The 15,225-nt window shown below is 40.7% G+C and overlaps 1 protein-coding gene across 9 annotated transcripts in view; it reads right to left on the bottom strand.

Annotated features, from left to right (window-relative positions):
- Positions 1-2,432: 2,432 nt before the first annotated feature.
- LOC126475450 (D-aspartate oxidase) overlaps positions 2,433-15,225 on the bottom strand; it is a 245,700-nt gene continuing 232,907 nt past the window's right edge. For all 9 annotated transcript variants that reach the window (XM_050103316.1, XM_050103324.1, XM_050103319.1 and 6 more), the window contains exon 7: positions 2,433-4,910. In XM_050103316.1, coding sequence (XP_049959273.1) covers positions 4,800-4,910 — 111 coding nt within the window. In that variant the 3' untranslated portion in view covers positions 2,433-4,799. The remainder of the gene's footprint in view (positions 4,911-15,225) is intronic.

Below are 15,225 nucleotides of genomic sequence, written 5' to 3'. Positions count from 1 at the left end.
TTTCCTGATAGTGGAATTGTACACAGAGGACTCAACATGCCTGCTTCTGGTGCTTTAATGCATCAGGGTAGTATTTCCACTAGTTGCTATGCCACTGTCAAATACTGTTAAAGTGTGTAGCTATGTGTGCCCTTGACTACCAAATATGTAGGTATAAATAAGCTTTTGCTTCAACTTTTGCAGTGCTAAATTTTGTTGTAGTAAGGTTAGTTAAAACATACTGAAGTTTGAAAAAAAAAAAATTGTGATAATAGCCTAATTCACAGCAAGGTGAGGAGTATGTTGAACAGTTATATTCTAATGAAGATTCATTAAAAAAGTGCAGTATTGCACCAGCATTGTGAAACATTTGCACATGTTGAGGTTCAGGTATGACAGGATTCTGAAAGTAGAGATTAATCTCTAATGTAAATGATTGTAACAATGGAAAGTTTCCCAAAATTTACAAAGTTTTAATGATCCTGTATGTTCATCATTTTAGACAATGAAAACACTCTTGTGCATGCTACAACAAAATTTTTTATTTTTACATAATTTGCTTTCACAAACTGTAGAAAGTGAACTTAACAAGTCTAAGCGTAGTGTCCAATCCCAAAGAGTAAACATACTGTCAACAGTGTCTGTTTCACACACATTGAAATACACTGTGTGCAATCTATTTTTTGTGTGGTGTTTCCCACACAGCCCCCTGTAGCAGAGTGGAGCTGCTGGAATGTACGGGTATCTGTATTGCACGCATCAACTGGCACTGATGTGAACTACTGGCTTTCCTGGCATTTCTTCTAGGTCTGTTGGCCATGTTGAGGGTTTCATTTGCTCCAATTACGCTCCTTCTTCTGTCTTTTCTGAAAATAATCTGTTGTCTGATGCCAATATATATGCAGGCTTCACACTTTCTAGGGACAATGTCTATTGTTTGCCGTTACATTGTATCATATGTTTGTCCCGTCTTATGGCTCTGCATGGCCCTGCATATAGTGGTCGTAGAGGGGGACCTAATACATCTGTCTTCAGCGTTACACGTGCACAGGTGCTGAGATCTTTGTACACAAAAAACTTGCATTCACCATGTCATGTTGCTGGTGATGGCTGGAGTCTGGAAATGTGGCTTTGTACTTGTTGCAGCAAGTATGGAAGATTACTTCCTGTCAATTCTAATGGTGCTGAAAAAAATTCCAACGGCAGACATAGGGTCTCCCCATCTCTGCCATTGAAGCTCCTATATCTATACTTTTCATTCCTCTTACTAACTTTAGTGGTGTTTGTATTAGCGAGCACAATAGAACAGTTATCAATATCCAGCACGATTTAATGCCTACTGGTATTTCATAATCAGAGTACCTTCACAGTTCATAGCACATGCCTATACCTTCACTGTGGGTGAGAAACTGAATGCTCCAGGAAGACAAACTAAAGTTCCAGTTAATATCAGATGCAAACCATTGCCACTATCATTTAACCACTCCAAGATCCTCTTTTGTTTTGCATTTTACTATTTATGAACGTTTGTATTTTATGAACTATAAGATGCATTTTTTTCTTCAAGAAATTCCCTCCAATAATCAGGTCCATCTTATACTTGAAATTAACATAAAAATGTCCAATGTTTGATTTAAAATTCCTTCCAGTCTTTAAAATGGCCATATATTGTATGCTACAGGAAACCTATCTCTATCTGGCAAAACTGGATACAACTGGCAACAGCAGTGTGCTGATGCAACAAACAAGAGTTGCGGGGATTCACAAGCTTGCTAACAGTGCCTCCCTCCTGCCTCTCTATCACAAACCTTCACTGTCTAGCATATGATGCATCATTGCAATCTACATTGCCAGTGAACTTGAACTGAAAGTGATGTGTGTTATCGGTAACAGTACAATTTTTTTGTTAGTAGCTAGTTTCGAAGTGGAAAAAAATAAAAGGTATTCATATGATGCGGGCTATAAATTGAAAGTAATAGAATAGTGAACAATGATGACAATGAAGAGGAAGAAGAAGAAAGTTCATATGGAAACTGTCAGGGATTTTAAAGGTCAGTTCGGTTTTATAAACTAGATTTTTTAAAGTCTGTCTTCGCAATCTAATAAAAAAAAATTATAAAAATGTTATTAAAAAAACTGCTTGAAAATTAAGGTGCATCTTATAGTCCATAGTGTCTTATAACCAGTAAAATATGGTACAAATTTGGTGTGAAAATAATTATGACGATGTAACTTGCTTCAGTTTATGTGTGTCTTTTGTTTTGAATCTCCTCATATACTAATGAGCTACTTTTGTGTGGAAATAATAATTAAGATTACATGACTTGCTTCAGTTTATTTGTTGCTATAAAATCACGGTTCTCATTTCCACTGTCAGTTTTTAAAAGATATTGAGTCACTTTTCTCAAGGGAGAGGAAATCAGGAACAATAAAAATCAAGATAGAGTACACTATATGATGAGACAAATTTTATTTGCACCTCTAAATGCTGAGCTGAGTCAAATACTCATTTCATACCACCGTTTGAGATGTTATTCATTAACAATTGGACATAACTTCAGTTACAGAATTAACATTGTAATTACAATAGCCTGTAAAATGTGCTGGCTGTGTTTTTCCTAAAACCATCATTGATCTCAATAAAATCTTTCATGAAGATCCACAAAGTCTTCCATAATGCATTTTCTGATGCCCACTACTAATATACAACTGCGCACAGCTTTTAAAAGCTATATATAATCAGATTGTCAGCATAGTTTATTAACGGTTGTTTTTTTTTTTCAATTAAAAAGAAACAAGTATCTTGGTTACTTATAACAACCTACATAAGTATAATAGACATGAATCCTAAATGTTTAACCTTCACTAAAGTCATGGGAAATGAGCAATAGCACAACATAAGACCTTTACTGACGAAGTTAGGATTTTATGTGCTTCAGTAAAAAATATAGGATCCCTGAAAAGTAGTGCTAAGGTGGATTCAATGAGCTTTTCAGTGGCAGCAGAGAAAATGCTCTTCAACGTGACAGGGCTGATGAATGAAAGGTCTCCACACTGACCTATGGAGAAGCAGCTTCAAAGGTTGAAGACGACAACTTCAAAACAAAATCAGGCAGGCTGGGATGCACTGTCATGTAGCACACCTGTACCATGTAGCTACTCTATCAAGGTATTAGAGCTCATTGTAGGATACCAAATGAATGTTTTAACAAGCTCTCCCATTTTCTGTGGGACAGAACACAATTGACTAATGGTCATAATGAATTTGGAATTTCTGTACTAGCTTGGAATGTTGTTAGTGTAATTAGAATGCCAATTATAAGCTACAAAAATACAATTTTAATGAATTTAAAAATTATATTAAAGAATGAAGACAGAAACAAAACATAAAAAACAAACAATACATTTGGTGTGGGCAAACAGTAGTTGTCACAAGCAAGAGTAGCGAGTATAATGGATTCTGTTCTATCATATGTCAGCGAAAGATTGTTAACTGTAATATTCTGGGCTGAGTCTAATAGACTGAGTGACACACATACTTCCATTCATGGAAAATGTTACAGTTGTTTTAATTAGTTAGGCTGCTGCTTCAGTTCCTAAAAAGTAAACAAAAGTGTGCAGAAAGGAACAAAATAAATAAAAATTACTATTATGTTGATAGGAAATACAAATCAAGAGTAGAAATTAGCAAAATCACCAATTAAACAGGAGTCTTCACTTCACATGAATTAAATTGGGTATCAACTAAGGCAATTATGCATTTTAACAAACTGGTAGTAATTCATTCATTTTTCAAAGGGAATTTAGTGAAAATGATCTTTAATTTGTTAATTACCCACATTTCGGGAAGCAATGTATTGCCATGACCTGGTGAAATGTATACTGGATTGAATAGGTCAATTAGAAGGATGAAGTCAACATGGTGTAATTAGTAATTGTTACACCAGAATTGGCTAACAAACTATTTAAATGAAAAGTAAAAGGTGACCAAACTCGAAAAGGAGTGGAATAATGCCCTTGAAGAAAACTATGGACAAGATAAATTATGTTAACAATTACACATCATAAACAAAAGTTTGCAAAAAATTTTAAATGATTTATTTTTCCGTAATTTTCAGAATGTGTGCTTTCCAAGCAACTAACTTTTGTATAATACCTCCATGTAAGTGTGTGATTCAGGAGTCTAATCCCTCCCCAAAATTTTTGTTTTAAAAAAAGGACAAAATTACGCACTAATGAGGAACACAAAATTACATTACTATGGAATGTGACATAAAAGAAACAACGGTGAAACCAATCTTTTTAGATTAAAATAGTATCATTAAAATGTGCTACAAAAACATAGGTGCAATTAAACACTTAAGCACTGTCACAAAATTACACTTATAGCAGAAAACTAGACATGAATTGCTTTACAACGATGACATTCAAACATTTACTCAAGTTCTCAATCAAATATGAAACTTAATGGAATACAACTGAAAGCATACATGCCCTTGAATTTTAATTTAATGAAGTAGCAGCTTTCAAATTTAATGACAACAGTTTCCTAAAACTATACTGCTTTTGCATCTGTTAACTTTCAATTCCACGAGTACAAGCCAGGCTATTTATTTGTATGTAACAGGTGGTCAAAAATTCAAAGCAACATAAAGACAGCACGTCATAAGAACTTTTTTATTTCTGTACATTGTAAACTTTGAGTTTTTCTTAAGCTAAACAGTATTAAGATGTTATGTGTTACAGTCAATGTCTTGTGGAGTGGCAAATAGGTGTAAATGTGATCAGGAACATCATCTCCTCCTCTTAATAACAAGCCCTTATAATTTGCTGCGTGCAGAATGCATTTCTTTCACAAGCTGAACTGCATGCTTTGCTGTTCCAGGTGCTGATGTAACTCCATAACCACCATGACCATAGTTATGAACAACCTAGAACACAAAAATTACTTATTTTAATTCTATACTATTTCTGTGATACTTTCGTGAATTACAAACAAATCTGTTGCTGGTAATTGATCTTACATCTGTTCTGAATGTATGTGCGTTCATTTCCTACTCTCTCTCTCTCTCTCTCTCTCTCTCTCTCTCTCTCTCTCTCTCTCTCTCTCTCTCTATGTAAAATTACAGAAAATGCTGTTACTCGTATATATGATGTGATATTCACAGAAAGTTGTACTTTACAACCCCAATTATGCTCAACATCATCTTTCTTCAATCATACCAACTCTACAGCTTACGTGTACTAAAAATACATGAATACTGAAGGAGAAAGTAAAGGACACAATTTAAATATTGTTTTCCACTAAACGCCCTAGTCTAACAGTGTCAACAATTCCGAAACAGTAACTCTGCCCCCCTCCCCCTCCAAATCTCTCAATCTGTGAATCTGTGTGAGAGAGGGAAGGGAGGCAGCAGGAGAGACTGTTGTTTGTAACAAGGCTGGAAGAGGAAAGAAAGACAGTGCAACAGCCAGCCAATGGCATATTCTGATCTTGTAAGAGGACATAAGGACTTGAGAGAGTGGCTGAATTGATAAGAGGTTATAAGATTAACACCAACAAAAGTAAAGGATGGCTAGTGGAATGTATTAAAATGAAATCAGGTGATATCGGGAGAATTAGATTATGAAAGGAAACAGTAACAGTAGATGAATTTTGCTATTTGGGCAATAACATAACCTGATGATGGCTGGAGTAGAGAGGATATAATATGCAGACTGTCTATAGCAGAAAAGTATTTCTGTAAAACAGGTATTTGGTAATATCTAATATAAAGTTAAGTGTTGAGAAGTTTTTTCTGAAGGTATTTGTCTGGAGTGTAGCCTTATGTGGAAGTGAAAAGTGGATGATAAATAGTTCAGATAAGAGTAGAACAAAAGCTTTTGAGTTGTAGTACTACACAAGACAGCTGAAGATTATATGGGTAGATCAAATAACTAATGAGGATGTACTGATTCGAACTGGGGAAAAACAAAATTTATGGCACAAGTTAAGCAAAGGAGGTATCGGTTGACAGTCCCATCCTGAGGCATCAAGGTATTGTCAATTTGGTAATGGAAAGAAGTGCAACGGATTTTGGTATTGCGATCTCTCTGTTGTCATGTCACATCCCGTAAACTTTTGAGGTACATTTAACTGGGTGAGGATCTCATGACTATAAATCTAAAATGAATTACATTAAGGATTCAATGGCAAAATGAGATACAGTACGGATTCAAGGACAGCGGATGCAGGCGAGCATCCACAGCAATGCCCAAATCTTTGAACATGATAGTGAGCATAAAGACACCTGTGCCTGATGCAGTAACATTTGTCACAAGATGCTCAATTACTGAATCAAGTGGCAGCACCATAAACACAGACTGCACAGAATATATGCCCATTAACAGCCACTGCTTTAGGTAGATAGCAGCACATCATATCAGCTCAAAGTAAATCTACAGGTGAATGAATATAGAGTAATGTGGAAAATGTAAAATATATGGTTTTCTAACGAGATTCATTCAAGTGTGGCAGCTCTCCTGGACGGCGGGTCGTATCACACAGCCGGGCTACATGCAACAACAGATGGGGCAACACTGTCCCAGTCCATGGTGGGTCGTTGGTTCGACCCTCTGAGGCCGACGCGGGGTCCGCAGCCAGCCAGGGCGGGCCACACTTCGGCTCGCTACCGCGGGCAGTCGTCTCTGCTCCCGACACACGCTGGAGACTTCCGAGGCGAGGGCCGCAGATGCGGACATCACATAGCGGGCACTTGTTTGTCACCGCGATCTCAGCCACACCAGCGAGAAGAAGGACGCAGTTGGCCACCTGCAGCTCACACCGAGCGGTGCTGAGTCGGCAGGGACGCAGACCTTTGAGTCAACTGTGGCATCCTGACAATGCCGCAACTCCGCTGGCATACAAGGCCGGCATGACACAGCGTAGCGTGGCACAGGCCGCTGGGGTACTTCCTCAGCATTGCGGGACCATGTGACACAGACTGAGGTGAATGGAGCACTGTAGTGGAAGCAAATAAATCATTTGGAAAGTTCTCGCCGAGTTTTAATATGGCACCTCCTGGCACCCCCACTACATTTGGTATCTTCCCGCTACATTTGGTCATCCTGATACATTTGGTGGCAGAAGACACCACAACATTTGGTGTCAGAATAGAGGACGGCATCTGTCCAGTACGACGTTCGAGCCCACCGCCTGCAGTACAGTCACAAGATGTGGTGAGTGCTGACAAAATTGTTCTTTTTGAGTGTTGGACGTTTTCTTTCTTTTTTGCTTTTTCGATTATGTCTCCTGGCAAGCCACATTTTTAGATGTTTAACATTGTTTTTGTGGTATTTAATTACCTTTGTGTTAATTTGAGTGTGATGGTACTGAGGTATAAGGAATCAGATTATTTTTGCAGTTAAATGTTTTGGTTTTTGGGATTTTATAAGTTGAAATAGGACTAACTGGGGATGAAAGCAACACAATGGCAGAGTCAAGGACGCGAGGTGTGTAGGAACGAGAAGCGGTGCGGATTTTGATGGAAAAAGTAGCACAATTGACAGCAGTCAGTATGCACTTGAGAAATGAATTAACTTCTAGAAGTGAGCGGGAAACCGCATCTGATCAATTGTTGTTGCCTAGGGTGCAGGAGATTGATCCAGCCGCTGCAAGTTTGATTATTCCATTTTCTAGCAAGGCATCTGAGGATGTGCGTTCATTTGTGGAGGACTTGGAGACTTCAGCGGTGATGAATGGGTGGTCCGATGAGCAGTTGTTACATATAGCCAAGATTAGACTAACGGGTGAAGCGAAAACATATGTAAGGTGTTCTGAGGCATTAAGGAAGGCAGGACAGTTTAAACAGTTAAAGGAAGGGCTTTTACAAAGGTACAAGAAACAGAATAGTGCTCGGTACTTTAGGGAGAGGTTAAGTACAATGATAAAGAGACAGGGGGAGATGGAGAAATTTGCGGACAGGATAAGGGAAATTAATGAGTATACTTACGAGTTGGGTCAGAGCGATGAAGCGAATAGTGTTACGTTGCAGGAGGCCGAGCAAAGGGCACTTGATGTATTTTTGAGAGAGTTACCAGTGCATATGTCACAGAAAGTGCTTGAAGGGATTCTGAAAGATTTGTATTCGGCCATTCAGCTGGCAATTCTATATGAGAAAATAGACTTGGCAACAGGGGTACGCGAGAGGCAAACAGTATTTGCAGCAGTATAAAATGCTATAAGTGTGGTCATATGGGACATGTGCAGAGGCAATGCACCCAGTCACCGAGGAAGGGGTGGAAATTAGCAGTGTGGAGGATGGAGAAGTGGAGACAGGAGAGGTGGACAAGAGTTAAACGGGGCCCAAGACCCACCTAAGGGAGCTCCCGTTTAATTTCAATGCTACGAATACGTATGCAGGGATGGAATGTTCAGTGGTAGGATCCGTAGGAACTAAAAAGTTTACGGTTTTGTTGGCCACAGGGGCACAAGTGTCAGTGGCTACTAAGAATATAGTGGGATAAAGGAAGTTACACCCACCATGTTATAGGTTGCGTGGATTGGGGGATAAGGAGGTCACGCCTTTGGGGTCAGTGACAGTCGACTTTCCCATAGGGAAAGTCCGATTTAATGCATGCATGGAGGTGGTACCATGGGTAAGCGAGGGCTACAACATGATCCTAGGAGTAGATTTCTTGCATCAACATCATGCCAAAATTGCCCTCGGACAATGAACTGTGGAACTTGGTGGAATGTTATTTTCGCTAGGGGAAACTGTTGTCAATGGAGAGCTGTCGGAGGGGCATTTAACGTAATGAACAAACCAATTGAACCGCGCACATTAGCATTAAGGCTTAATTCGCATGACTGTGTGTCTAGTGACACCGGGAAGTCGCTTTGTGTAAGTGTGGAGTCAAATCTACCTGTGGGTACAGTAAGTGTTACTGAACCATTGGAGTGTCTTGTGAAACGTAGTGTTGTACATGTACAGGAGGGGAACGATGGGCGAGTAGTTCCCGTGAATGTGGATAATTTAAGTGCTGTAGACGCGAATTTGAGGAAAGGAGTTTTAGTAGCAAATTTAGATGTGCCAGATGACGAAGACTGGTGTTCGAGAGGCAGGCGAAGCGACAAATCACTAATTGCCGATAGAAATGCATTGTGTGACACAATGAAGCATTTGAAAGGAGACAAAAGAGAGCATATGGAGGAATTATTGTGGGAATTTAAGGATTTGTTTTTTCCACAAGGGCCGTTACCAGCAACTCCATTAGTTCAACATAGGATACCAACAGGGAATGAGGCACCTGTTTACCATAAACCATACAGAATATCGAGGTATTTGCGGACAATTGTGGAGGATTTCATTGACCAGCAGCTTGCGGATGGTATGGCATTGTCACTGTGCCTAAAAAATCTACGGATGGAACTAAGAAATAAACGTTCTGTTGTGACTACCGATACCTCAATAATAAGACAGTAACGGACGCTTACACCATTCCAAACATATCGTAGGCTTTGGATCATTGAGGACAGTGCCAGTACTTTTCTATGATGGATTTGACAAGTGGTTATCATCAGTTAGAGGTGGCTCCAGAGGATCGTCCAAAAACTGCTTTCTCTACACCTGGAGGCCATCACCAGTACATTAGAATGCCATTCAGTTTGAAAAACACTCTGGCAACATTTCAGAGGTTGCTAGACAGTGTCTTGAGGGGTTTGAAACCATGGCAGTGTCTTGTCTATTTGGGTGAAATTATAGTGTTTTCAAGTAGTATGAGGCAAGACAGACAACAGTTAAGGAAAGTCTTTATGAGGTTAAGAGCAGTTCATTTGTTGTTGAGCCTCGAGAAGTGTCATTTCGCATTAGAAGAAGTAAAATATTTGGGTCGTATTATCAGTAAGGACGGAGTGTGAACAGATCCGAGGTTGGTACAGGCTGTAAGGGATTTTCAGGAACCGAAAACAGTTAAGGAAGTGCAGTTATTCATCGGAATTTGCAATTTCTATTGAAAGTTCATGAAGGGTATTGCAGATTTAGCACAGCCGTTGATGCGATTGTTACAGAAGAGTGTGAAATTTGAGAGGACAGAAGAGTGTCAGAAAACGTTTGACAAACTGAAAGAACTGTTAACATCAAGTCCAGTTCTTGTGTTTCCAGATATTGAAAAGGATTTATACTAGCATGCGATGCATCAAATCAAGCATTAGGGTGTGTTCTTAGTCAGGCAGTTGAAAGCAGCAAAGAGGAATTACTCAACAACTGATAGGGAAATGCTTAGCGTAATCTATGGAATCACATATTTTAAATGTTATTTATACGGGAGAAGATTTAGGGTAGTGACAGATCACGCTGAGTTGAAGTGGTTGTAGGATCCGTCCACTAGACTCGCTAGATGGGCTGTGAGGCTTAGTGAATTCGACTATGAGGTGGTGCACAAGCCTGGGAAGAAGCACAGTAATGTGGATGCACTGAGTAGGAAGGTGGAGAAAGTAGAAGTCATAGGTTATACCCTAGCAGTATGGCAAAAATTACAGGACACGGATAACGAGTGTAAATTGTATCAGACACAGCCACAGTTTAAAGTGTTTGACAGTCTTCTGTGAAGGGAAACGAAGTTAGGGCCAAGGGTAGTAGTGCCAACGAAGTTGAGGGATGAGGTTTTAAAGGAAGCACATGATCAAATGTTATCTGGTCATGGAGGGTGTAGAGCGACAAATAGGAGAGTGGTGGAAGGGTAGGAAAATAGATGTAGATCAGTATGTCAAGAATTGTATACCATGTGCACAGAGAGCAGATTTGAGTCGGAAACAGATACAGCTACAAAGATTGCTGGAAGCGACATGTCCATTCTCTATGTTGGGGATCGATGTCTTAGGACCTTTCTGGGGAACAGATCCGTTCTGACAATAATATACCATTTTTCAAGGTATGTGGAGATGGTGGCTATGCCAAGTCAACAGGCAGCAATGGTCTCGCAAGCATTAGTAAACAACTGGATTTTGAAGTTTGGTGTACCGAAGACAATAATTACTGACCAAGGGACCAACTTCATGGCGGATTTAATGAAGGAGCTGTGTAAACTGTTGAACGTAAAGAAGTTGAGGATGAGCGCGTTGCATCCACAGGCCAACGGAAGGACAGAATGGGTACACAGAACAATCGGGAAGATGCTGAGTTTTTATGTCGATTCTCATCACCATCAGTGGGACAAGTATTTGAAACATATTGTATGTGCATACAATGCAAAAATCCATACAAATACCGGTTTGTCTCGATATGAGGTAATGTATGGGCGAAAAATGCTGTCACCGTTTGATTTAGTGAAGCTACAGAAAGAAAGGACCGGTGAATCTGTACGTCAATCCGCGAGAACAATTCGAGATCTTTGGAAACGGGTACAAAAGGCGAATACAAAGGCTTTGGAAATGCAGGAAGATGCAGTAAAGTGAAAAGGAAGTTTACTGCAGTATAAAGTGGGGCAATGGGTAATGCTGTCCAGCCCCTATATGCAAAAAGGGAAAACGAAGAAGTTCCTCACTAGGTATCAAGGGCCATACCAAGTTGTTGAAACCACATCTCCCTTTAATGTTAAGCTTCAGTTGCCAACTAGAACAACGATAGCGCACACTGAGCGGTTACGGCCATTTAATGGTTGCCTGGATGTGATTCCAGGTGTGTCACAGGAAGAAAAGAGGAAGAAAGAGAGAGTGAAGAGAAGTTGCTAAGCACAGAGAAAACCAGGAAGATAGAGTACGGCATGAAGTACCGTATGCTTTGTGATCTAGAAAGTAGTAGAGTATTTGTAGTTTTTTTTTTTGTTTTCGTGCTATGTATCATTGGGTTGCCGTAGAGTAATTGGGAATTGTATTTTATACATGTTTTCGGGTATTGTGAGCCTGCTAGGGACAGCAGTCGTTTTGAAGAGGGAGGAAGGGTGACGGCGATCCCTGTCCTTAGGTCACTGAAAAGGGAAGTGTAGCATCTGACGTATGTGGAATGTTGTTGGAGGAGAAATCAAATGCAGTTCTGGAGAAATAAATGCGTTGGAGTAAATTTTGCAGCAAAGCCGTATTAAATGTGTGTTGAACGATGTAAGAGTCGTATGATTTCCTGTTTAAATTCTTTGTTATTGAAAGTGCTGGGTCAGGAAAGTCGTGTTTATTGCACGAGTTCATATAATGTAAATTTAAGGATAAAAGTAGTCACACGATCGGTGATGAGTTTGGATCAAAAATAGTGAACGTTGGAAGAAAATCTGTGAAGCTACAAATATGGGACACATGCACGGTGCAGTTATTTTTAGCCAGGGGAAAAGGAATAGACTGTCCAAGGGACATTGTGGTGCCAAAATTGAGCTTGCCACAGGTTGGGATGCATTGGATCTTCTCCACCTACGAGAATTTGGTAGTAGTAGCAAGTTGTTTTGAGCAAGGAGTGTTTACGGAAGCGAAACATGTAGAGCTCGAAGGAAGCAGAATTTTAATCAATGGAACTAAGTGTAACATAAAAGGACCAACCTTCCATCTGCCAGCGTCAATTTCAGGAATCACACAATCGAATGTTATGCAGCCACAGCTGTACTGGCCCGAAACCACTTTAGAATTTTTGCCAAGGCAGAATCTGACCTTGTTAAATCAAACTCTGGAGCCAGGTCTGTTGAGATCTGTAAACCAGTTCATTTTGGAGCAAGAGGGGCGCATAACAGCCAAACAGCTTGTTCGACATGTCGCTCAGTATAGGGAAAGGCAATGGCAAATAATGATCATTTTGAGCACCTCTGTGCGAAGTGCCATCGCAGCCTTAACTTTGTTATGTGTTATTTTCTTTCTGATCAGGCGGAGAGCTAATTCCAAGAGGGAACCAAGGGTAGTCCAAGACCCAGTGGAATGGATACCGAGGGCATGAGACGAGTAGGTAAGGTCTTGATCAAGCAGTGGTCGTCCAGTTAGAAATTTGTACGTTTTGTTTCATGTCACGGTTTTAAGAGGGCACTAGACCACATTTAAGTTTTCTAGTAGTAAGAAAATATGTCATAAGTGCCAACCAAACAAGTTTAAGAGTTAGTTAAAGGATGACCCGGGGACCGGGTCTTTCTGAAGAGGAGAATAATGTAGCGACACCACTGTTTAGGATAGGGAAAGTAAGTTTTGTGTGATATTCGGAGCACGAGTTACAGCCAGGTGTGGGCTGGAACACAATAAGTTACGTATACCAGCAGTTGCGAAGGCAAACAGAGGCCACGGGGGCGTAGAACTGCTGGAGAGGGCGCACACAGCAGTTTCCATGGCGCAAGTCACAGGCAGAAGAGGGCCACTGGCCAACCTAATTGTTACGCGTATGTGATGTGAACCGGCGCTCTTGACAAAACAGAGGTGCACAGCCAAGTATAAATAGGTGATGTTTTCTAATGAGATTCATTCAAGTGTGGCAGCTCTCCTGGACAGCGGGTCGTATCACACTGCAGGGCTACATCCAGTAACAGTGTCCCAGTCCATGGCGGGTCATTGGTTCGACCCTCTGAGGCCGAGGCGAGGTCCGCAGCCAGCCAGGGCGGGCCACTCTTCGGCTCGCTACTGCGGGCAGTCGTCTTGGCTCCCGACACATGCAGGAGACTTCCAAGGCAAGGGCCGCAGATGCGGACACCGGATAGCGGGCGCTTGTTTGTCACCACAATCTCAGCCACGCCAGCGAGAAGATGGACGCAGCTGGCCACCTGTAGCTCACACTGAGCAGTGCTGAGTCGGCAGGGACGCAGCCTGTCAAGTCAATTGTGGCATCCTGACGATGCCGCAACTCCGCTGGCGTACATGGCCAGCACAACACAACGTTGCGTTACACAGGCCGCTGGGGTGCTTCCTCAGCATCGCAGGGCCATGTGACGCAGACCGAGGTGAATGGAGGACTGTGTGTAAGCAAATAAATAATTTGGAAAGTTCTCACTGAGATTTAATATGGCACCTCCTGGCACCCACCCACTATATTTGGTGTCTTCCCACTACATTTGGTGTCTACCCGCTACATTTGGTCATTCTGATACATTAGTTGGCAGAAGACACCACAACATATCTGTGTAGCCATACTGAATTGAACGCTGTGGCTATTTGCGAGCATGGGTATTTTAATTACGTACACAGATATATGGTTTGACTAAGGACATAATGTTTGAAACTTGTCCCCAACAATAAATTAAGGATACTTTTTAATGCTACTTTTGACTGAATTTCAACCCTTATTTCAATAAAGGAAAAGTTGCTGGCCTATTTAATATGCAGCATGCTGGAGGTCCTCAAATGTTTTTTGTAGCAACTATTGCATTACTACCCTTGCAAAGCTCAAAAATGATGCCGGACACATACCTCTTGAGGTATTTGGCTTGCTATATCACCATAAATTGCAGTATATATTAATTACGAGTAATTAAGTCACTCTAGCCTTAAAATGTCTTTAACATGACTTTGAAGAATACAATTAGCTGATAAATGACATACGAATATCAACAAGCATAGAAATGACATTACTTTCTAGTCCCACTAATATATTTGTGAGGAAACATATCCGGTATATGTACTGGAATCTCAAGCTTCTAGACGAAACTCTACCAGTAGTGGAAATATCTAGGGGTAACCCTGGATGCGAAACTATCATGGATTCTTCACATAAAGAATATCTGTTCCAAGGAAAAAGGTGCTCTTACGAGCACTAGAAGTGTCTGCGGAAAAAACTGGTTTATAAGCTCCAGGAGTATGTACTGGATAAGCACTACTGTAATAACATCTTGATAATGTATAGGACTACAGTATGGTGGAATACAGCAGAACAGAAGGAACTGCCAAGGAGCTTTTAAAGGTGCAAAATTTGCCTGCTTAGCCATACAGGCAGATGTAAGCAGCAAACCCACTTGTGGGATGGAGATGATACTGGACATGCTCCCACTATATCTTTGGGTAACAATGGAGGCAGCAGCAGGGGCATATAGGTCAAAAACTGGAAAAACAGCATATCTTTAGGATATCCATGATCTCACACTAATATAGTGAGTGTCGTAAATACAGAATTGTTGGAGAAATGCCAGCTGACCATACAGTAACTTCCTGCTGCTTCAATAAACCTTTCAGTGTAAGAATTGGAAGGGGGCAGTGGAAGAACAAACCATGACACCATTCTGGAGACATAGTCTGTTTTATGGACAGATTGAAAACATACAAAGGCACTGGGGCCAGAGCCTACAGTAGGGAGAGAGCAATCACTCCAAGGAAGCTGT

Source organism: Schistocerca serialis, chromosome 4 (assembly GCF_023864345.2).
Source record: "Schistocerca serialis cubense isolate TAMUIC-IGC-003099 chromosome 4, iqSchSeri2.2, whole genome shotgun sequence".
NCBI classification, from domain to species: domain Eukaryota; kingdom Metazoa; phylum Arthropoda; class Insecta; order Orthoptera; family Acrididae; genus Schistocerca; species Schistocerca serialis.
Note: the sequence above shows the minus strand (reverse complement) of the source record. Positions and strands in the feature narration are given on the sequence as shown.